The following is a 23,269-nucleotide window of genomic DNA, read 5'->3' on the forward strand; positions in this document are numbered from 1 at the left end:
TAGTTTGGCCCACTGGCACTCATCGTCAACGTAAACGGCTTGGGGACGTGGCCAATGACTCTATGACCCTTCTGTGGTGGGAATGGGGACGTGGTTTGGCTCCATCAACGCCCATCGTTGGCTTGTGGGGAACCTATGTAGGCAAAAAGCCACGGGACTGGGGAAAAACACGAACACAAAGACTTAGGGAGGACTCAGGATGTGGCCAACGGCTACCTCAGTCACTCTGTGGTAGCCACGGGGGTGTGGTTTGGCCTTTTTGTTGCCCATCACCAATGCAAACACTTGGGAAGGGTTCATGACGTGGCCAATGTCTACCATGACCCTTCCGTGGTGGCCACATGCCCAGGGTTGGCACCCACCATTCAGTAGGTGAGATGTCACGTGGGCAAGCAGTGAGGAGGGGGAGAACTTTTAGGTAAAAAACCCGCAATAACGGCACTAAAATGGTCCTTAAAACCCGCGTGTTGATTTTCACCACCTGCCGGCGCCATCAAGTCTGTTTAACCGCCCCCACCACCGCGGTTTGGGGGGACGGAAGCCATGTCGCTGGGAGGGGACAAGCGGGATGGACCCCATCTCCCTCCGTCTCTCCATCCAGGGCATCAAATCCATGGCTGGGCTGGGGTTAAAGTCCTCCAGGTTTCACCCCAGGGTGCTGAGACAGCCCTGGGGACTCATCCATGGGCATGGGGTTGCCCCAAAGCCCAACCCCCGAGGCAGTTCAGGGGTGACAGAGATCCCTCCCCGGGGGCACCCTCATGCCGTGTGAGCTGGGCCGGCACCCGCAGCCTCGGCGCCTGGCCACGTTGCCAGCCCGGCTTCAGGTGGCGGCGGCCCCGGCGGTGGGCCCGGTGGTGGCACGGGGTGGGTGGCAGCAGCATGGCGCTCGAGGAGGGTGCGGTGGGAGAAGCCCTTGGTGCAGAGGCGGCACTGGAAGCGCTCAGGGCGGTGGGTGCGCATGTGGACGTTGAGGGAGCTCTTCTGGGTGAAGCGTTTGCAGCAGACGCCGCACTGGAAGGCACGGACGCCCGTGTGGGTCACCATGTGCTTCAGCAGGTAGTCACGGAGTGAGAAGGAGCGCCAGCAGATGGAGCACTGGTGGGGCTTCTCGCCTACAGAAAGACAACCATGGGTCAACATGGATCAATACAGGTCGACATGGATCAGTGTGGGTCAACATGGATCAACACAGAACAACACAGGTTGATGGATCGACATGGAGCAACGCAGGTTGACGGGTCAACATGGATCAATACGGGTCAATGTGGATCAACAGGGGTCAACATGAATCATAGAATCTTTAAGGTTGGAAAAGTCCATCAAGTCCAACCGTCGACCCAACACCACCATGTCTACTAAACCATGTCCCAAAGTGCCACGTCTACACGTTTTCTGAACACCTCCAGGGATGGTGACTCCAACCACCTCTCTGGGCAGCCTGGTCCAATGTCTGACCACTCTTTCAGTGAAGAAATTTTTCCTAATATCTAATCTAAACCTCCCCTGACGCAACTTGAGACCATTTCCTCTTGTCCTTTTGCTAGTTACTTGGGAGAAGAGACCAACACCCACCTCACCGCAACCTCCTTTGAGGTAATTGTAGAGAGTGATCAGGTCTCCCCTCAGCCTCCTCTTCTCCAGGCTAAACAACCCCCGTTCCCACGGCTGCTTCTCATCAGACTTGTGCTCCAGTGCCTTGACCAGCTTCATTTCCCTTCTCTGGACACGCTCCAGCACCTCAAGGTCCTTCTTGGAGTGAGGGGCCCAAAACTGAACACAGTACTTGAGTTGCAACCTCACCAGTGCAGAGTACAGGGGAACGATCACTTCCCTACTCCTGCTGGCCACACCGTTCCTGATACAAGCCAGGATGCTGTTGGCCTTCTTGGCCACCTGGGCACACTTTTGGCTCATATTCAGTTGGCTGTTGACCAACACCCACAGGTCCTTTTCCGCCAGGCAAATTTCCAACCACTCTGCCCCAAGCCTGCAGCGTTGCCTGGGGTTGTGGTGACCCAAGTGCAGGACCCAGCACTTGGCCTTGTTCAACCTCATAGAGTTGGCCTTGGCCCATCGATTCAGCCTCTCCAGATCCCTCTGCAGAGCCTTCCTACCCTCAAGCAGATCAACACTCCCACCCAATTTGGTGTCATCTGCAAAGTTACTGAGGGTGCACTCGATCCCCTTGTCCAGATCCTTGATAAAGATGTTAAACAAGACTGGCCCCAAGACTGGACGCTGGGGAACACCGCTTGTGACCGGCCACCAACTGGATTTAACTCCGTTCACCACAACTCTCTGGGCTCGGCCTTCCAGCCAGTTTTTCACCCAGCGAAGAGTGCACCTACCCAAGCCATGAGCCACCAGGTTCTCTAGGAGAATGCTGTGGGAGACCATATCAAAGGCTTTACTAAAGTCCAGGTAGATAACATCCACAGCCTTTCCCTCATCCACTAGGCAGGTCACCTGGTCATAGAAGGAGATCAGGTTAGTCAGGCAGGACCTGCCTTTCATGAACCCGTGCTGGCTGAGCCTGATCCCCTGGTTGTCCTGCACCTGCCTGGTGAGCGCACTCAAGATGAACCGCTCCATAATCTTCCCTGGTACCGAGGTCAGGCTGACAGGCCTGTAGTTCCCCAGATCCTCCTTCCAGCCCTTCTTGTAGATGGGCGTCACATTGACAAGCCTCCAGTCGCCTGGGACCTCCCCTGTTAACCAGGACTGTTGATAAATGATGGAGAGTGGCTTGGCAAGCTCCTCCACCAGCTCCCTCAGAACTCTCGGGTGGATCCCATCCGGCCAAATAGACTTGTGAGTTTCCAGCTTCCATAGCAGGTCATGAACTGCTTCCTCCTGGACCATGGGAGGTCTATTCTGCTCTCCGTCCCTGTCTTCCAGCTCAGGGGGCTGAATGCCCTGAGGACAACTGCTCTGACTATTACTGAGGCAGAGAAGGCATTAAGTACCTCAGCCTTTGCCCCATCCTTGGTGGCCATGTTCCCCAGCATCCAATAAAGGATGGAGATTCTCCTTGGCTCTCTTGTTGTTGATGTATTTGTAGAAACATTTCCTGTCATCCCTTCCAACGCTGGCCAGACTGAGGTCTAGCTGGGCTTTGGCCTTTCTAATTTTCTCTCTGCATGACCTAACAAGACCCCCATATTCTTCTTGAGTTGCCTGCCCCTTCTGACTCTCCTTTTTTTCCTGAGTCCCAGCCAAAGCTCCCTGGGTCTTCCCCACCCGTTTGTCTTACGGCACATGGGGACGGCTTGCTCCTGTGCCTTTAAGACATCCTTCTTGAATAATGCCCAGCCTCCCTGGACCCCTTTACCCTTCAGGACTGTCTCCCAAGGGACACTCCTCAACCCGTATCCTGAGCAGGCCAAAGTCTACCCTCCGAAAGTCCATGGTAGTGGTTTTGCTGATCCCTCTCCTTACTTCACTGTGAATCAAAAACTATTGTTTCATGGTCGCTAAGCTCAAGACAGCCTCCGGCCACCACATCTCCCACCAGTCCTTCTCTGTTTGTGAACAGGAGGTCGAGCAAGACACCTCCCCTGGTAGGCTCACTTACCAGCTGTGGCAGGAAGTTCTCTTCCACACACTCCAGGAACCTCCTAGACTGTTTCCTCTAACATGGATCAATACAGGTTGACAGGGTCAAGATGGATCAATACGGGTCAACATGGATCAATAGGGGTCAACATGGATCACTGCAGGTCAACATGGATCAATAGGGGTCAACATGGATCACTGCAGGTCAACATGGATCAATAGGGGTCAACATGGATCACTGCAGGTCAACATGGATCAATACGGGTCAACATGGAGCAACATGGGGCAACACAAGTTAATGGGTCAATGTGGGTCAACATAGGTCAACATGGATCAGCACAGGTACACACAGAGTAACATGGGTCAACATGAGTCAACATAGATCAACACAAGTCAATGGATCAACATGGGTCAAAAGGGAGTGACGTGCATCGATGAGGGTCAACGCAGGGAACATGGAGGGACATGACTGAACATAGATCAACATAGGTCAACACAGACCAACATGGATCAACGTGGATCCACAGGTGAACATGGATTAACATGGATCAGCATAGGTCACATTGGGCCAACAGACCAATGTGGGTCAAAATGGAGCTACACAGAGCGACACGGGTCAACACATCAATACAGGTCAACATGGAGCAACGCAGATCAACACAAGTCAACATGGAGCAACACAGATCAACATGGGTCACCAGATTAACAAAGCAAGGCAGATCAACATGAGTTAACACAGATTGGCATGGGTCAACAGTAATCAACACGGGTCAAAATGGGTCAACACAGGTCAACATGGGTCAACACAGGTCAACACTGGATCAGCATGGGTCAACACAATGATACGGGACATCATGGATCAACACAGGTCTACGTGGGTCAAAATGGAGCAACGCAGAGTGACATGGGTCAGCACAGATAAACAGGGTCAACGTGGATCAACACGGGTCAACATGGGTCAAAACTGGTCAGCACAGGTCAACACGGGTCAACACGAGGCAATGCAGATCAACGCGGGTCAACACAGACTGACATGGGTCACCACATAGTGACACAGGTCAACATGAGTCCACACCATGACACTGATCAACATGGAGCAAGGCACGTCAGCTGGATCACCACCAAGCAACATGTGTCAACATGGACTGACATGGAGCACCACAGGTCAACACAGGTCAGCGTGGGGGAACAGAGATTGGTATGGGTCAACGTAGGTCAACATGGGTGAACACAGGTCAACACTGATCACGTGGAGCAACACGTGTCAACATGGATCAACACAGAGCAACACGGGCCAACCCGTGGGTCACCACATAGTGACATGGGTCAACACAGAGTGACACAGGTCAACATGGATTGACATGGGAGTGACATGGGTCAACACAGGTCAACATGGACCCCCGTGACGTCCCTGTCGCCATCCCTCCATGTCCCCCCACGGCACCATCTCCATTGCCCCATGTCCTTGTCCCCCCAGCATCTCCCCACCTTCCCCCTCCCTCCCCGTCCCCATCGCGTCCCTCACAAGGGACCAGCTCCGGCTCCACGGCCCCCCCGGGGAGCTGGTTGAGCCCCATGTCCCCCCCCGCCCGGTGTCCCCACCGTGTCCCCCGCACCGTGTCCCCTCACCGGAGTGGATGAACATGTGTTTGGTGTAGTTCTTGCGGGAGCTGAAGGTCTTCTGGCAGTGGCCGCACTGGTAGGAAGGCTCGGTGCAACGCGATGGGCCAGGCTGGGGCACCTCGGGGGTCGGTGGGACGCACGCCCCGCTCAGCCCCCCCTCCGTGCCCCCCTCGTAGAGCGACGGCGGCGGCACCGGTGGCGGCGCAGGCGGCGCGAAGCCAAAACCGTTGCCCCCCACCTTGGCCCCAAACGCCGGCGCCCGGCCTGGTGCCTCCAGGCTGCAGTCGGGCCCGAACTTGCCCCCGTCCTCGCCGGGCCACGGAGGCAGGAAGGCGTCGGCAAAGACCTCGGCAGCTCCGAAAAACGGGGGGTCCTCGGCGGCGAAGGGCGGGGGGATGAAGCCTTCCTCACCGGCGCCGCCGGCGCCTCCTCCTTCTTCCTCCTCCTCCTCCTCTTCCTCCTCTTTGACCGGCAGTTGAAGCCGCAGCGGTTGACGTTGCTTTCGGCTGTGGCAGCTCGGCGCAGGATCGGCCGGACCGAAACGGACGTCGTGGTCTGACAACGGCGGCGGCGGCGGCAGAGATTTGTGGCAGGGTTCGGCAGGTGCCGCGGCGGCTTCGGGACGGGGCGGGCGGGAGGGGGGCAGCACCTTGGGACCGCGGCTTTGGGAGATGATTTGGGTGCATTCGTCGATGACCGTCTTGATCTGGAGGATGGAGGCGGCGGTGAGGATCTGCAGAGCTTCCGACTGGGCCACCACCAAACAACCGCTGTACATGAACTCCACCAGCTGTCTCACCGCCCCGCTGGGGACAACGGGTGGCACCTCGATGGCCGAGTGACCCAACAGAAGCTTGTCGTGGAAGAAGGGGCTGCCGGCAGCCAGGACGCAACGATGAGCTCGTAGGGTGGCTTCACGGATACGAACCGTCACGTCGCAGAAGTGACCGCCCAAGCGTTGCCCGTTGAGGGTCTCCAGCAACGAACGGCTGAAGTTCTGGAGGTGGATGTAGTGAACCGCCTCCGCCATGGCCGCGGGGACGGGCGCCGGTGGGGACCGGGGTCCTCGGCGAGGTCTGGAGATACCTGAAGGAAGAACAACAGGCTTTGGGGATGTCATATGGGGTGTCACCAGGGACTGGGGACATCAACGTGGTGTGGAGAAGCCATCACGACTTCACCAGGGGCTGGGGACACCTTATGGGATGTCACCAGGGCTGAGGACATCAAGGTGGCGTGGAGACGCCACCAAGACGTCACTAGGATCTGGGGACATCAACATGGTGTGGAGATGCCACCAGGGCATGGCCGGGGGGTGGGGACACCTTCTGTGATGTCACCCGAGGTGTGGAGAAGACACCACGATGTCACCAGGCTCTGGGGACACCTTATGTGATGTCACCCGAGGTGTGGAGAAGACACCATGACGTCACCAGGCTCTGGGGACACCTTATGTGATGTCACCAGGAGCTGGGGACATCAACGAGGTGTGGAGAAGACACCACGACGTCACCAGGCTCTGGGGACACCTTATGTGATGTCACCAGGAGCTGGGGACATCAACGAGGTGTGGAGAAGACACCACGACGTCACCAGGCTCTGGGGACACCTTCTGTGATGTCACCCGAGGTGTGGAGAAGACACCATGACGTCAACAGGCTCTGGGGACACTTATGTGATGTCACCAGGAGCTGGGGACATCAACGAGGTGTGGAGAAGACACCATGACGTCACCAGGCTCTGGGGACACCTTCTGTGATGTCACCAGGAGCTGGGGACCTTGACAGGGTGTGGGACACCCTGCGGGACGTCACGGGGTGCTGGGGACAGCGCTGATGACATCACGGCGGCTTGAGGTACACCTTACAGGGCGTCACCAGGGGGCCGGGGACACCTCCAGGGAACGTCACCGGGGTGTGACGACACGCCGCGGACATCCCCCCCCCCCCCCCCCCCCCCCCCTTTCCAGGGCCTCACGCGCCAGGGGGCGGGGCGGGGGGGGCGGGGCCGCACTCACCTCCGCGCGCGCCGGAACCGCCGCCGGCCCCGACACCCGGAAGCGCCTTCGCCGCCGCTTTTGGCAGCTCCGCGCGTCACTTCCGGGGCCGCCCGCTCGGAGGGGCCGGAGCGGAAGTGAGCGGAGACCATAGAGAGGGGATGGCGGCGCGGTCCTCCCACACCCCCCCCGCACCATAGAGACGGGGCCGGAGCGGTCACTCCCCCCCCCCCCCCCCCCCCCCCCCGCGGGGGCCTGTGGGGTATCGGCGGGGATCTCTGCGGGGCCGCGGGCCCCTACAGACCCCCATGGGGCAGAGACCCCCATAGGGACCCCCATAGGGCAGGGATCCCACACAGACCCCCATAAAATCCCCCCTGGACTGGGATCCCCCATAGACCCCCATAAGGATCCCCCATAGACCCCCATAGGGACCCCCATAGGGCAGGGATCCCCCATAGACCCCCATAAGGATCCCCCATAGACCCCCATAGGGACCCCCATAGGGCAGGGATCCCCCACAGACCCCATAGAATCCCCCCTGGACTGGGATCCCCCATAGACCCCCATAAGGATCCCCCATAGACCCCCATAGGGACCCCCATAGGGCAGGGATCCCCCATAGACCCCCATAAGGATCCCCCATAGACCCCCATAGGGACCCCCATAGGGCAGGGATCCCCCACAGACCCCCATAGAATCCCCCCTGGACTGGGATCCCCCATAGACCCCCATAAGGATCCCCCATAGACCCCCATAGGGACCCCCATAGGGCAGGGATCCCCCACAGACCCCCATAGAATCCCTCCTGGACTGGGATCCCCCATAGACCCCCATAAGGATCCCCCATAGACCCCCATAGGACAGGGATCCCCCATAAAGACACCCATAGTGCTACAATACCCTATAGACCCCATAGGAAGCCCTGTAGGGTTGGGACCCCCTATAGACCTCCATAAGGACCCCTGTGGTATATGAATGCCTATAGACCCCCATAGGGACTCCCATAGGACTGGGTTCCCCTATAGAGCTCCACAGCTCTCAGCAGGTCCATGATCCCCTATAGGCTCCCATAGCTACCCTATAAGGCTGCAGTGCCCTATAGACTCCCACTGAGCCCTGATCCTCTGTAGGCTCCCAGAAGGACTTCCATAGGGTCACGGTCCTCTATAGACCCACAGAGGGGTCTCCACAGGGGCTGGGATCCCCTAAGACCCCTATAGATCATGGGTGCCTTATAGAACCCCATGGGGTTCCCTGTAGGTCTGAGATCACCTATGCAGTCCCATCGGGATCCCTGTGGAGCTTGGTCATCCTATAGACCTGCATGGACACCTTCCTGCCCTATAGACACCACCCCCTCCTGTATCCCCTATAGGGATCCCCCTATAGACCCCCATACAGCTGTGAGTCCCTCCAGACCCCTACAGATCCTGGGCATCTCTATAGGTGCCAGATGCCCTGTAGATCCCCATAGGGATCCCCACAGGGCCTGGACCCTCTGTAGTCCCCTATAGGGCCTCGATCACTTATAGATCCCTGTGTTTATCCACACAGGGTCAGGGTCCCCTATAGACATCCCCCTAGGGATCCCTATAGGGATCTCTGTGGGCTCAGGGATCCCCTACATGGTATATAGGGGCCATAGGGCCAAGCTGGCCCCTATAGCACCCCTGTAGGGGCGGTTGGTCTGCTGGTGATGTCACAGCTGGCTGGGAGGGTGGTGGCACCTCCTGGTCTGCCCCTGATGTCGCTTCATGCCCTGCGTCCGGCAGTGACATCACTTCTTCATCCAGCGATGACATCACTGCTCGGAATGGGTCTGTCACGCATCCTGGTAAGCTGATGATGTCATTTCCTGGGCCCTTGGTGACATCAGAGATGGCTCTGTTAGGCATAATCATCGTACTCTGTGAGTGATGTCACTTCTTGCCTACTGATGATGTCACTTCCTGGCCCTGGCATGACCTGACTTCTCATGTTGATTCCCTTCTGTCTCTGACATCATTCATTGCCCCCATGATGACATCACGACTGTGCCAGAGCTCCACCCTCTGCAACCCAATCCTTGTGGCTGTCCCATGTGGTGGGGTGATGTTGGCTGATGATGACCCGAGTTGACCCGTGTTGACTCGTGTTGACCTGTGTTGGCCCGTGTTGGCCCATGGCAACCTGTGTCACTCCACGTTGACCCATGTCTGTCTGTATTGACCCATGTTTCTTGACCCGTGTTGGCCCATGTTGGCCCATGCTGCCCCATGTCACTCTGTGTTGACCCATGTTTCTTGACCTGTGCTGGCCCATGTGTTGACCCACATTGATCCATGTTGATCTATGTTGACCCATGTCACTCTGTCTTGCTCCATTTTGACCCATGTTGTCCCATGTAGACCTGTGCTGATCCATGTTGACCCATGTCAATCTGTGGTGACTCATGTTGATGCAGTGTTGAACCTTGTTGACCCATGTTGACCCATGTAGACCTGTACTGATCCATGTTGAGCCATGTTGAGGCATGTTGAGCCATGTTGAGCCATGTCACTCTGTGGTGGCTCATGTTGATGCAGTGTTGAACCTCGTTGACCCATGTTGACCAATGTTGACCCATGTCACTCTGTGGTGGCTCATGTTGATGCAGTGTTGAACCTTGTTGACCCATGTTGACCCATGTAGACCTGTACTGATCCATGTTGACCCATGCCACTCTGTGGTGCTCCATTTTGACCCATATAAACCTGTGTTCATCCGTGTTGACCCGTGTCAATCTGTGTTGGCTCATGCTGATGCGGTGCTGAACCTTGTTGACCCATGTCAACTCATATTGACCCATGTCACTCTGGGGTGGCTCACGTTGATGCGGTGTTGAACCTTGTTAACCCTTTGTGGTGGGTTGACCCTGGCTGGAGGCCAGGTGCCCACCACAGCCACTCTATCACTCCCCTCCTTAGCTGGACAGGGGAGAGAAAATATAACGAAAGGCTGGTGGGTCGAGATAAGGACAGGGAGAGATTGATCACTGATGACCGTCATGGGCAAACCAGACTCAGCTTAGGAAAAATTCATCTAATTACCCAGAAACCAAAGTAACGAGAAATAAACCCAAATCTTAGAACCCCTCCCCACCCACCCCTCCCTTCTTCCTGGGCCCAACTTCACTCCCCACCCCTGCCGCTCCCTCCTCCTCAGGGGAGGACTCCTCACACTCCTCCTTGCTCCAGCGTGGGGTCGCTCTCATGGGAGACAGTTCTCCATGAACTTCTCCTACGTGAGTCCTTCCCACGGGCTACAGTCCTTCATGAACTGCTCCAGCGTGGGTCTCTCCCATGGGGTGCAGACCTTCAGGAGCAAACTGCTCCAGCGTGGGTCCCCCACGGGGTCACAAGTCCTGCCAGCAAACCTGCTCTGGCGTGGGCTCCTCTCTCCACGGGTCCACAGGTCCTGCCAGGAGCTTGCTCCAGCGTGGGCTTCCCACGGGGTCACAGCCTCCTTCAGGTGCCTCCACCTGCTCCGGTGTGGGGTCCTCCACGGGCTGCAGGTGGAATCTCTACACCCCCTCATCCTCCTTCCATGGGCTGCAGGGGGACAGCCTGCTTCACCATGGTCTTCACCATGGGCTGCAGGGGGATCTCTGCTCCGGTGCCTGGAGCACCTCCTGCCCCTCCTTCTGCACTGACCTTGGTGTCTGCAGAGTTTTCTTACATCTTCTCACTCCTCTCTCTGGCTGCAAAAGCTGCCGCTACTTTTTTTTTTCTCCCCTTAACTCTGTTATCCCAGAGGCGCTACCACCATCACTGATGGACTTGGCCTTGGCCAGCGGTGTGGGTCCGTCTTGGAGCCGGCTGGCATTGGCTCTGTCAGACACAGGGGAAGCTTCTAGCAGCTTCTCCTGGAAGCCACCCCTGTAGCCCCCCCCACTACCAAAACCTTGCCACCCAAACCCAAAACACCTATGTTGACCCATGTTGCTCTGTACTGATCCATGTTGACCCATGTTGACCCATGTCACGCTGTGGTGCTCCATTTTGACCCATATAGACCTGTGTTCATCCGTGTTGACCCGTGTCAATCTGTGTTGACCCATGTTGATCCAGTGTTAATATGTGTTGACCCATGTTTTTTGACCCGTGTTGGCCCGTGTCAGCCCGTGTCACTCCATGTTGACACACATCAGTCTGTATTGACCCATGTTGATCTGTGTTTGTTGACCCTCATTGACCCACATTGATCCATGTTGATCCGTGTTGACCTGTGTTGACCTGCGCTGATCCCTGCTGACCCGTCTTGCTGTCGATCTTCCTTGAGCTGACTTGACCCCCACTGCTCTGGATTGACCCGTGTTGACCCGTGCTGATGTCTGCTGGTCCATGTTGTTGACCTGTGTTGATCCATGCTGATCTGTGTTGACCGACGTCACACTCTGTTCCTCCATTTTGACCCGTGTAGACCTGTGTTGACCCGCGTTGATCCCCCTTGACCCGTTTTGACCTGTGTTGACTCATGGCCATCTGTGTTGACCCATGTCACCCTGTGTTTCTCCATTTTGACCCATGCTGACGTCACTCCGTACAGATTACCTCAGGGACAGCCATTTGTATGACACAATGACCCCCCTGCTGCAGCTGTGTACCCACCAGGAAGGTCCCCTGACGCCCATGGGCGTGTTGGTCAGTCACAGGCTCCCGGCGGTGACGTCACTTCCACCACACTCTCCTCTCCCTGTGATGCCATCACCGTGACATCACGGCTGCTCCCACAGCCTCATCCACCCCCCTTGGCCCTTCCCTGCCTGGGCTTTCCTTCCCGCTACGGCATCGCAGCTGGCACCGTGATGTCGCAGGTGGTGGTATGACATCGCCGTCATTCCCACCATCCAGGGAATATCCCAACACCTACTTCCTTTCGGGGGGTACCCAGATCCCTGGGGAGGTGCCCGGATTCCTGGGTGCTCTGGGGAGGTGCCCGGACTCCCAAATCCCTCCGGCAAGGGCGGGTGGTGATGCCCAAGGGTTGAGGTTGGTGGAGCTGAATTGATCTCCTTGGACATCTGGGTGCCCGGAGGGATGGGCGGGTAGAGCCTGAGGGGAGGAGGTGCCCGGACGCCTCCGTCCTCCCGTGCCCACGGCGTGGGTGGCACAGGGACTTCCCACGGTCCCGGGTTCGGCATCGCAGGGACGGACTCACGACAGGTGAGGGGACCCCCCTCCGCCCCCGACATCTGAGTCCTGCTGGGGGCACCCAGGGGTCCAGGCTGCCGCTGCTTGGGGGGTGCAGGGGGGGGGTGTGTTATTGTAGGGTCTCCCCAGGATCTCTGTTCTTCCAGCCCCCCCCCCCAGTTTGTACCATGGCAGATGAGGGTGATGGGGGACAACGTGGCCCCACCAGGCTGGTGCAGGTGAGGGGCACCCAGGGGTTGGGGGGGACCCAGGTGTCGGGGGGGGCACCCAGCTGTCTGCGGGAGGGACCGAGGTGTTGGGGGGGGGACGCGGGTGTTGGGGGGGATCTGGGTGTTGGGGGGGACCCAGGTGTCCAGGGGGGACCCAGGTGTTGGGGGGAGGACCCAGGTTTTGGGGGGAACCCAGGTGTCTGGGGGGACACACACCCAGGTGTTGGGGGGACCCAGCTATCCAGGGGGCCCCATGTTTTAGGGGGGACCCAAATGTTGCGGGGGGGACCCAGGCATCCAGGGAAGCCTCAACCCGCCCTGGGGGCACCCCGGGGTCTGGGGCGGGGGTGGGGTGGGGGGTAGGATCCAAACATTTGGGCCCCCCCCCCCACCCAGGGGACCCAGGCATCTGCGCTCCCCACCCCCTCCCCGACTTACCCAGGGGACCCCAGGCCTCCGCGAGCCCCTCGCCGGCCCCCCGGGCCCCGGGCCAGAGCCTGGCGGGAATTAGGGCACGGGGCGGGGGAGGGAAACCCAGGGAGCCCTCCCCTCCCCCCACCGTGGGAAGGCACCCGGGCTCTGTCCCCTGTCCCCGCCCCCCCCCCCCCCCGCCTCCAAGGGGCTCCAAGGGACCCCCCGGTCCCTGTGTTCCCCCCCCCCAGGCAGAGCACAGGCGGGAGCTGGAGGAGGAGCTTCGTGACCTCAGCAACCAGGTGGGCGGGGCCTTGAGGGGTGGGGCGTGGCCAGCACCTGTCAGTCACAGGCTAGCACATTGTCCCAATGGACGGGGCGTGGGGGCTGTCCGTCACCCGGGTGGGTGGGACATAGGGGTGTCCATCACCCTGGTGGGCAGGGCAAGGGGATGTCCGTCACCCTGGTGGGTGGGACATAGGGGTGTCCATCACCCGGGTGGGTGGGACATAGGGGTGTCCGTCACCCGGGTGGGTGGGACATAGGGGTGTCCATCACCCGGGTGGGTGGGACATAGGGGTGTCCGTCACCCGGGTGGGTGGGGCATGGGGGTGTCCATCACCCTGGTGGGCGGGGCAAAGGGGTGTCCATCACCCTTGTGGGCGGGGCATGAGGGTGTCCATCGCCCTGGTGGGCAGGGCAAAGGGGTGTCCATCACCCTTGTGGGCGGGGCAAAGGGGTGTCCATCACCCTTGTGGGCGGGGCATGGGGGTGTCCATTGCCCTGGTGGGTGGGGCATGGGGGTGTCCATCACCCTGGTGGGCGGGGCAAAGGGGTGTCCATCACCCTTGTGGGCGGGGCAAAGGGGTGTCCATCGCCCTGGTGGGTGGGGCATGGGGGTGTCCATCACCCTGGTGGGTGGGGCAAGGCGTGTCCATCACCCTGGTGGGCGGGACATGGGGGTGCCCATCGCCCTCGAGGTAGGATTGGAACCGTCCATCACCATGGGGGGGTGGAGCGCGGGGCTGTCAGTCATCCTTGGGGAGGGGCCTGGGAGCTGTCCATCACCTGGAGGCGGGGCCCGAGAGCTGTCACTCACAGCCTGTTCCCACCCCCGGCAGGTGGCAGCGCTGGGGCGGAGCCTGGCGGCAGAGCGGGGGCGGAGCCTGGCAGCGGGCGGGGCCCTGCGGGCACTGGAGATAGCGGTGGGCGGAGCCCAGGCCCGAGTGGGCGGAGCCTGTCGGGCACGAGACCGGGCCTATGAGCGCCTGCGCCAGCAGCAGGTGGGCGGGGCTGGGCCTGAGGGGGGCGTGGCTGTGGTGGAATCTGAGGGGCGTGGTCAGAGGGGGAGTGGCCTAGAAAGAAGGCGGGAACTTAGGAGAGTGGGTGGGGCATGAAGGGGTGGGCGGGGCTTTGGATCTGTGGGGGCGGGGTCTGTGGCACTGTCCTGACACGGCCCCGCCTCCAGGGGGCGGGGCATCTGCTGTGGGCGGAGCTGGAGGCCGCACGTGCAGCGCGGGCAGGGGCGGAGCTCCGGGCGCAGGAGGCGGAGTCACAGCGTCGCGTCAGGGAGGCGGAGCTGGAGCGGCTGCGGCAGGTGGGCGGGGCTAAGGCCGGGGTGGGCGGGGCTAAAGGGTGAGGGGTGTGGCTAAGCTACCTCGGGGGCGGGGCTATGAGAGAATGGGGTGGGGCTAAATGCATTGGCGGGGCTACGGAACAGAGGGGCGGGGCTATATGAGCATGGGGGCGGGGCTACGGGAGTGGGTCTGGGGGTGCTGTGGTGTGGTGGGCGGGGCTTCCCGGGGGGCGTGTCCATGCTGGCCCCGCCCCCAGGCGGTAGCGGCAGCCCAGCGTGCCCGGCGGCAGGCGGAGCAGGAGCGCGATGACGTGGCTGCCCGCGTGCCACGCCCACCCAGCCCCACGTGAGTGCCCGCCCCTCCCCGGCCACGCCCACAAAGCTCTCTATACGTCCTCTATAGGGCACCCTCATGGCCTGTCCCCTATAGAACCCATGGCCTGTCCCTATAGCCCCGAGTGTGTCCCCTATAGCCCCTACAGTGTCCCCTCTATAGGGCCCATGGCACAGCCCCCACAGTGTGTCCCCTATAGCCCCCATGGTATGTCCCCTATAGCCCCCACAGTGTGTCCCCTATAGCCCCCATAGCATGTCCCCTATAGCCCCCCGGTGCATCCCCTATAGCCCCCACGGTGTGTCCCCTATAGCCCCCTGGTGCATCCCCTATAGCCCCCAAGGTGTGTCCCCTATAGCCCCCCAGTGCATCCCCTATAGCCCCCATGGTATGTCCCCTATAGCCCCCACAGTGTGTCCACTATAGCCCCCATAGCATGTCCCCTATAGCCCCCCGGTGCATCCCCTATAGCCCCCAAGGTGTGTCCCCTATAGCCCCCACGGTGTGTCCACTATAGCCCCTCAGTGCATCCCCTATAGCCCCCATGGTATGTCCCCTATAGCCCCCACAGTGTGTCCCCTATAGCCCCCATAGCATGTCCCCTATAGCCCCCCGGTGCATCCCCTATAGCCCCCATGGTATGTCCCCTATAGCCCCCACGGTGTGTCCACTATAGCCCCCACGGTATGTCCCCTATAGCCCCCCGGTGCATCCAGTATAGCCCCCATAGCATGTCCTCTATAGCCCTCACAGCCTGTCCCCTATAGCCCCCACAGTGCATCCCCTATAGCCCCCACAGCATATCCCCTATAGCCTCTATGATGTCCCCTATAGCTCCCATAACGTCCCCTGTAGCCCCCATGGTGCATCCCCTATAGCCCCCATGGTGTGGCCCCTATAGCCCCCACAGCCTGTCCCCTATAGCCCCTATGATGTCCCCTATAGCCCCCATGGTGCATCCCCTATAGCCCCCATGGTGTGGCCCCTATAGCCCCCACAGCCTGTCCCCTATAGCCCCCCCCCCCCACGTGTCCCCTATACCCCCGCGGTCCCCACGCGCCCCCCACCCCCCGGCCCCTATAGCTGCTATGGGTGCAGGGGGGGCCGGGACCCCGGGGACCTGCAGGCGACGCTGGCGGAGCTGCGGGAGCAGAACCGGGTGCTGCAGCAGCGCCTGCACCAGCGGCAGGCCCAGGTCAGCGGCACCTATGGGGGCCATAGGGGGGCACCTATAGGGGACACGGGGGGGGGGGGCACCTATAGGGGACATGGGGGGGGCAGCTATGGGGGATGTATGGAGGGCATGGGAGCACCCATGGGGCACCCAGAGGGAGATTAAGGGGGGACGCGGGGACGCACCTATGGGCATGGGGGGGACACATATGGCAGGATGTATAGGGGGGACGTATAGACCTATAGGGGTATGCAGGGGGGAGATGCGAGGGACCTATGGGAGATGTAAGGTGGGATGTGTGGGGCACCTATGGGCACGGGGGGGGGTGACGTGAGGGTGCCTATAGGGGAATGTATGGCGGGATGGGGGGCACGGGGGGGACGTATGGAGGGACATGTGGGGAGGGCATGGGGGCACCTATGGGGGCATAGGGAGCACCTGTGGGTGCTGTGGGGGTAGGGGTGGGTGCTGTGGGTGCTGCTGTGGGTGCTGTGGGTGCTGCTGTGGGTGCAGGTGTGGGTGCTGCTGTGGGTGCTGTGGGGCTGCTGTGGGTGCTGCTGTGGGTGCTGTGGGTGCAGAGGTGGGTGCTGTGGGTGCAGGGGTGGGTGCTGTGGGTGCTGCTGTGGGGGCACAGGTGGGTGCTGTGGGTGCTGTGGGTGCAGGGGTGGGTGCTGTGGGTGCTGCTGTGGGGGCACAGGTGGGTGCTGTGGGTGCAGGGGTGGGTGCTGCTGTGGGTGCTGTGTGGGTGCTGTAGGTGCAGCTGTGGGTGCAGACATGGGTGCTGTGCGGGTGCTGTGGGTGCTGCTGTGGGTGCTGCTGTGGGTGCAGAGGTGGGTGCTGTGGGTGCAGGTGTGGGTGCTGCTGTGGGTGCTGTGGGTGCAGGGGTGGGTGCTGTGGGTGCTGCTGTGGGGGCACAGGTGGGTGCTGTGGGTGCAGGGGTGGGTGCTGCTGTGGGTGCAGCTGTGGGTGCAGACATGGGTGCTGTGCGGGTGCTGCGGGTGCTGTGGGTGCAGGGATGGGTGCTGTGGGTGCAGGTGTTAGGGCAGACATGGGTGCTGTGCGGGTGCTGCGGGTGCTGTGGGTGCAGGTGTTAGGGCACTGGTGGGTGCTGTGTGGGTGCTGTGGGTGCTGTGTGGGGGCACAGGGGGGTGCTGTGGGTGTAGCCGTGGGTGCTGTGTGGGTGCTGTGGGTGCCACCGGGGTTGGTGCTGACCCCCCACGGGTGCCACCGTTGGGTGCAGGCGGAGGAGCTGCAGCAGGCACTGGTGGCGGCGGGGGCAGAGGCACAGGAGGCGGCGGGGGCGCGGGCCCGGCTGGAGCAGGAGCAGCGGGTGCTGCGGGGGCGGCTGCAGCACCCAAGGGTGCCCCCAGGTCCCGCCGAGGCCGCCCTGCGCGCCCGCTGCCTCCACCTCCAGGAGCTCCTGCACCGCGAGGCTGGGTGAGCCGGGGGACCCGGGGTGCTTTGGGTGGCCCCAGGGTGGTCTTGGGTGGTCCAAGATGGTCCCAGGGTGGTCTTGGGTGGCCCCAGGGTGGTCTTGGGTGGCCCCCAAGTGTCCTAGGGTGGTCTTGGGTGGTCCAGGGTGGTCCAAGATGGTCCCAGGGTGGCCCAAGGTGACCCCAAGGTGGTCTTGGGTGGCCCCAGGGTGGCCCCAGGGTGGTCTTGGGTGGCCCCCAAGTGTCCTAGGGTGGTCTTGGGTGGCCCAGGGTGGTCCAAGATGGTCCCAGGGTGGCCCAAGGTGACCCCAAGGTGGTCTTGGGTGGCCCAAGGGTGGTCCAAGGTGGTCCCAAGGTGACCCCAGGGTGTCCTAGGGGGGTCCAAGATGGTCCCAGAGTGGCCCAAGGTGACCCCAGGGTGGTCTTGGGTGTCCCCAGGGTGGTCCAAGGTGGCTTCAGGGTGACCCAGGGTGGCCCAAGTTTGTCCCAGTGTGCCCACAGTGTCCCCGAGGTCACCCCCATGGCTTTCCCACGGGTGCTGCTGGATGCCGTGGGGCACCCATGGGTGCTGTGGGGTGCCGTGGGGGCGACACGGGGTACCCACGAGTGCTGTGGGGTGACAGCAGGTCCCACGGGGCCCCACCAGGTGACCCAGGGTGCCCATGGGTGCGGGGGGGGAGGTGTGTGTGTGTGTGTGTGTGCCGTGGGTCACCCTATGGGTGCCGTGGTGTGACGTGGGGCACCCATGGGTGCAGGGCGCGGGCGGCGCTGAGCCGGGCGGCGCGGGCAGCGGGGCGACGCCTGCGGCTGCTGCTGGCGGAGGCGGAGGAGCAGCGGCTGCGGGGGGAGCGCTACCGCCTGCAGGTGGGGTGACGTCACCCGCGCGTGACATCACGGGGGGGGGGGGGATGTGGGGGTGACATCACATGTGTGGCTCCATGGGTGGGGGGGAGGGCGGTGCGGAGGCGTCACCCCCCGTCACCCTGTGACGCCCCAAGTCCTCCTGCCCCACGTCCCCGTGTCACCCCACGCCCCACACCCTGGGGCCCCACGCCCCACATGTGTCCCCATGCCCCACACGTGTCCCCACGCCCCACATGTATCCCCACGCCCCACACGTGTCCCCATGCCCCACGCATGTCCCCACGCCCCCCCGCCGTGTCCCCACTCCCCCCATGTCCCCACTCCCCACATGTCTCCACACCCCCACCCCACCCGTGTCCCCACTCCCCCCGTGTCCCCACACCCCTCCGTGTCCCCACACCCCCCCGTGTCCCCACTCCCACTCATGTCCCCACACCCCACTCATGTCCCCACTCCCCCCATGTCCCCACTCCCCCCGTGTCCCCACTCCCCCTGTGTCCCCACTCCCCCCCGTGTCCCCACACCCCCCGTGTCCCCACTCCCCCCGTGTCCCCACACCCCCCCGTGTCCCCACTCCCACTCATGTCCCCACACCCCACTCATGTCCCCACTCCCCCCATGTCCCCACTCCCCCCGTGTCCCCACTCCCCCTGTGTCCCCACTCCCCCCCGTGTCCCCACTCCCCCCCGTGTCCCCACACCCCTCCGTGTCCCCACACCCCCCCGTGTCCCCACTCCCACTCATGTCCCCACACCCCACTCATGTCCCCACTCCCCCCATGTCCCCACTCCCCCCGTGTCCCCACTCCCCCTGTGTCCCCACTCCCCCCCGTGTCCCCACTCCCCCCGTGTCCCCACACCCCTCCGTGTCCCCACACCCCCCCGTGTCCCCACTCCCACTCATGTCCCCACACCCCACTCATGTCCCCACTCCCCCCATGTCCCCACTCCCCCCGTGTCCCCACTCCCCCTGTGTCCCCACTCCCCCCCGTGTCCCCACACCCCCCGTGTCCCCACTCCCCCCGTGTCCCCACCCCCCCGTGTCCCCACTCCCCCCCGTGTCCCCACTCCCACTCGTGTCCCCACTCCCCCCGTGTCCCCACACCCCCGTGTCCCCACTCCCCCCCGTGTCCCCACCCCCCGTGTCCCCACTCCCCCCCGTGTCCCCACTCCCACTCGTGTCCCCACTCCCCCCGTGTCCCCACCCCCCCCGTGTCCCCACTCCCACTCGTGTCCCCACTCCCCCCGTGTCCCCACCCCCCCGTGTCCCCACTCCCCCCGTGTCCCCACCCCCCGTGTCCCCACTCCCACTCGTGTCCCCACTCCCCCCGTGTCCCCACACCCCCCGTGTCCCCACTCCCACTCGTGTCCCCACCCCCCCGTGTCCCCACTCCCCCCCGTGTCCCCACTCCCACTCGTGTCCCCACTCCCCCCGTGTCCCCACCCCCCGTGTCCCCACTCCCACTCGTGTCCCCACTCCCACTCGTGTCCCCCCCCCCCCCGTGTCCCCACTCGTGTCCCCACCCCCGTGTCCCCACACCCCCCGTGTCCCCACTCCCCCCGTGTCCCCACCCCCCGTGTCCCCACACCCCCCGTGTCCCCACCCCCCGTGTCCCCACCCCCCCGTGTCCCCACTCCCCCCCGTGTCCCCACTCCCACTCGTGTCCCCACTCCCCCCGTGTCCCCACTCCCACTCGTGTCCCCACTCCCCCCGTGTCCCCACACCCCCCGTGTCCCCACTCCCCCCCGTGTCCCCACTCCCACTCGTGTCCCCACTCCCCCCGTGTCCCCACCCCCCCCGTGTCCCCACTCCCACTCGTGTCCCCACCCCCCCGTGTCCCCACTCCCCCCCGTGTCCCCACTCCCACTCGTGTCCCCACTCCCCCCGTGTCCCCACCCCCCGTGTCCCCACTCCCACTCGTGTCCCCACTCCCCCCGTGTCCCCACACCCCCCGTGTCCCCACACCCCCCGTGTCCCCACTCCCACTCGTGTCCCCACTCCCCCCGTGTCCCCACCCCCCGTGTCCCCACTCCCCCCGTGTCCCCACCCCCCGTGTCCCCACACCCCCCGTGTCCCCACTCCCACTCGTGTCCCCACACCCCCGTGTCCCGCAGGCGCAGGCCGTGGAGGCGTCAGGGCGGGTGCTGGGCGAGCGGGTGGCCGCGGTGGCCGCGGGGACGGCCCGTGCACGAGCCCAGGGCCACCGACTGCGCCGGGCGCTCGAGGACGTCGGGGACGGGGCCGCGGCCACCGCGCGCCATGTGGCCACCCTGCGGGCTCGCCTCAGGTGGGCGCCGGCACCTATAGCACCCTATGGGCACCTATAGCTCCCTGTGGTCTCCTTATAGCCCCCATGGGCACCTATAGCACCCCGTGGGCACCTATAGCACCCTATAGATCTGTATAGCCTCCTTTAGGCCCTCCTATACCTCCCCTATGGGACCCTATAGCTCCCTGTGGTCTCCTTAGAGCACTCTATGGGCACCTATAGCACCCTATAGATCTGTATAGCCTCCTTTAGGCCCTCCTATACCTCCCCTATGGACCCTATGGCTCCCTGTGGTCTCCTTAGAGCACTCTATGGGCACCTATAGCACCCTATAGATCCCCACAGCCTCCTTATAGCCCCTTCTGTACCTCCCCTATAGGACCCTATAGCTCCCTGTGGTCTCCTTAGAGCACCCCATGGGCACCTATAGCACCCTATAGATCTGTGTAGCCTTCTTATAGCCCCTCCTATACCTCCCCTATGGACCCTATGGCTCCCTGTGGTCTCCTTAGAGCACTCTATGGGCACCTATAGCACCCTATAGCTCCCCACAGCCTCCTTATAGCCCCCCTATACCTCCCCTATGGGACCCTATAGCTCCCTGTGGTCTCCTTATAGCACCCCATGGGCACCTATAGCACCCTATAGATCCCCACAGCCTCCTTATAGCCCCTTCTGTACCTCCCCTATAGGACCCTATAGCTCCCTGTGGTCTCCTTAGAGCACCCCATGGGCACCTATAGCACCCTATAGATCTGTGTAGCCTTCTTGTAGCCCCTCCTATACCTCCCCTATGGACCCTATGGCTCCCTGTGGTCTCCTTAGAGCACTCTATGGGCACCTATAGCACCCTATAGCTCCCCACAGCCTCCTTATAGCCCCCCTTTACCTCCCTATGGGACCCTATAGCTCCCTGTGGTCTCCTTAGAGCACCCCATGGGCACCTATAGCACCCTATAGATCTGTATAGCCTCCTTATAGCCCCCCTTTACCTCCCTATGGGCACCTATAGCACCCTATAGATCCCCACAGCCTCCTTATAGCCCCCCCATACCTCCCCTATGGGACCCTATAGCTCCCTGTGGTCTCCTTAGAGCACCCCATGGGCACCTATAACACCCTATAGATCTGTATAGCCTCCTTATAGCCCCCCTTTACCTCCCTATGGGCACCTATAGCACCCTATAGATCCCCACAGCCTCCTTATAGCCCCCCCATACCTCCCCTATGGGACCCTATAGCTCCCTGTGGTCTCCTTAGAGCACCCCATGGGCACCTATAGCACCCTATAGATCTGTATAGCCTCCTTATAGCCCCCCTTTACCTCCCTATGGGCACCTATAGCACCCTATAGATCCCCACAGCCTCCTTATAGCCCCTTCTGTACCTCCCCTATGGGACCCTATAGCTCCCTGTGGTCTCCTTAGAGCACTCTATGGGCACCTATAGCACCCTATAGATCTGTATAGCCTCCTTATAGCCCCCCTTTACCTCCCTATGGGCACCTATAGCACCCTATAGATCCCCACAGCCTCCTTATAGCCCCCCCATACCTCCCCTATGGACCCTATAGCACCCTATGTGTCCCTATAGCACCCTATAGCACCCTATAGTTTACTATAGACCACCACACCCCCCAGGAGACCCTATAGACCCCATAGTGCCCTATGGGCCTGGGAGGGGCTGTATGGGGTATTATGGGATAGCGGGGGGCGGTTATGGGGTATTATGGGATAGTGGGGGGCTCTGTATGGGGTATTATGGGATAGCGGGGGGTGGTTATGGGGTATTATGGGATAGTGGGAGGCTGTATAGGGCTGCATGGGGCTGTATGGGGTATTATGGGATAGCGGGGGGCTGTATAGGGCTGCATGGGGCTGTATGGGGTATTATGGGATAGCGGGGGGCTCCGGGGCCCACCCCAAATCCTCCCCCAGGTGCGACCCGCTGACGCTGTCCCGCACGGTGCGCCGCATGCTGCGGGAGGAGGACGAGGACAGCGAGGACAGCGAGGAGAGCGAGGACAGCGGGTCCCCTCCCTGGACCCTCAGGGAGCTCCTCGAAACCACCCCCAGCTCCAGGGGGGGCCTGGAAACTGCCCCCAGGGAGACCCACCAAAAGGCTGCTGGTTCTGGGGGTGGCCTGGAAACCACCCTCGGCCCTGGGGGGAGCCTCGAAACCACTCCCAGTGCTGGGGGGGAACCTTGAAACCACCCCCAGTATGGAGGGGACCCTCAAACCACCCCTGGGGACCAGCCCTGAAAGTATCTTCGGTCCCAAGGAGCCCCTAGAAACTGCCCCCTGGGACCCCCCCCACCTCTAGCAGTAGGGGCGGGGCTTATTCAGGGGGGGGGCTTGTTGGGGGCAGGGCTTGGCCATACTCATTAAAGTGCCTTTGAGATGGATCCGCCCCTGAGTGGCCCTGAGGGACCCAGGTTGGGGGGGGGGGGGGGTAGGTGGCTCAAAACACCCCTAGAGCCCACGTCAGGGGGAGCCTTGAAACTCTACCCAAAACACTAGGGGGGGGCCTTGAAAGTCTCCCTGACCCCCTTTTGGGGGGATCCCAATCCCTGGAAATGCATTTTGGGGGGGGTGGGGTGTCTCAAAATACCCCTGGTTGGGAGAGGCCTTGAAACACCCCAAAACCT

At 62.0% G+C, this 23,269-nt stretch overlaps 2 protein-coding genes across 3 annotated transcripts; one reads left to right on the forward strand and one right to left on the reverse strand.

Annotated features, from left to right (window-relative positions):
• Nucleotides 1–447: 447 nt before the first annotated feature.
• On the reverse strand, nt 448–7,294 carry ZBTB45 (zinc finger and BTB domain containing 45). Its single transcript, XM_075738526.1, has 3 exons — nt 7,199–7,294; nt 5,188–6,267; nt 448–1,115 (listed from the first exon to the last, which is right to left on the reverse strand). Exons 2-3 carry the CDS (start codon nt 6,209–6,211, stop codon nt 760–762), a joined length of 1,380 nt encoding a protein of 459 aa, XP_075594641.1. The 5' UTR covers nt 6,212–6,267; nt 7,199–7,294; the 3' UTR covers nt 448–759.
• A 5,171-nt stretch (nt 7,295–12,465) lies between these two features.
• On the forward strand, nt 12,466–22,929 carry LOC142599003 (uncharacterized). Of its 2 annotated transcripts, XM_075738527.1 has the most exons (10): nt 12,466–12,569; nt 13,223–13,273; nt 14,093–14,254; nt 14,440–14,568; nt 14,805–14,893; nt 15,980–16,076; nt 17,296–17,492; nt 18,244–18,352; nt 20,467–20,639; nt 22,559–22,929. In XM_075738527.1, the coding sequence occupies exons 1-10, from the start codon at nt 12,519–12,521 to the stop codon at nt 22,827–22,829; spliced, it is 1,329 nt and encodes a 442-aa protein (XP_075594642.1). In that variant the 5' UTR covers nt 12,466–12,518; the 3' UTR covers nt 22,830–22,929. The 2 variants fall into 2 exon arrangements, with proteins under 2 accessions (XP_075594642.1, XP_075594643.1); XM_075738528.1 differs by lacking the exon at nt 14,440–14,568.
• Nucleotides 22,930–23,269: the final 340 nt, after the last annotated feature.

This window comes from Balearica regulorum, chromosome 33, assembly GCF_011004875.1.
Source record: "Balearica regulorum gibbericeps isolate bBalReg1 chromosome 33, bBalReg1.pri, whole genome shotgun sequence".
Taxonomy (NCBI): Eukaryota; Metazoa; Chordata; class Aves; order Gruiformes; family Gruidae; genus Balearica; species Balearica regulorum.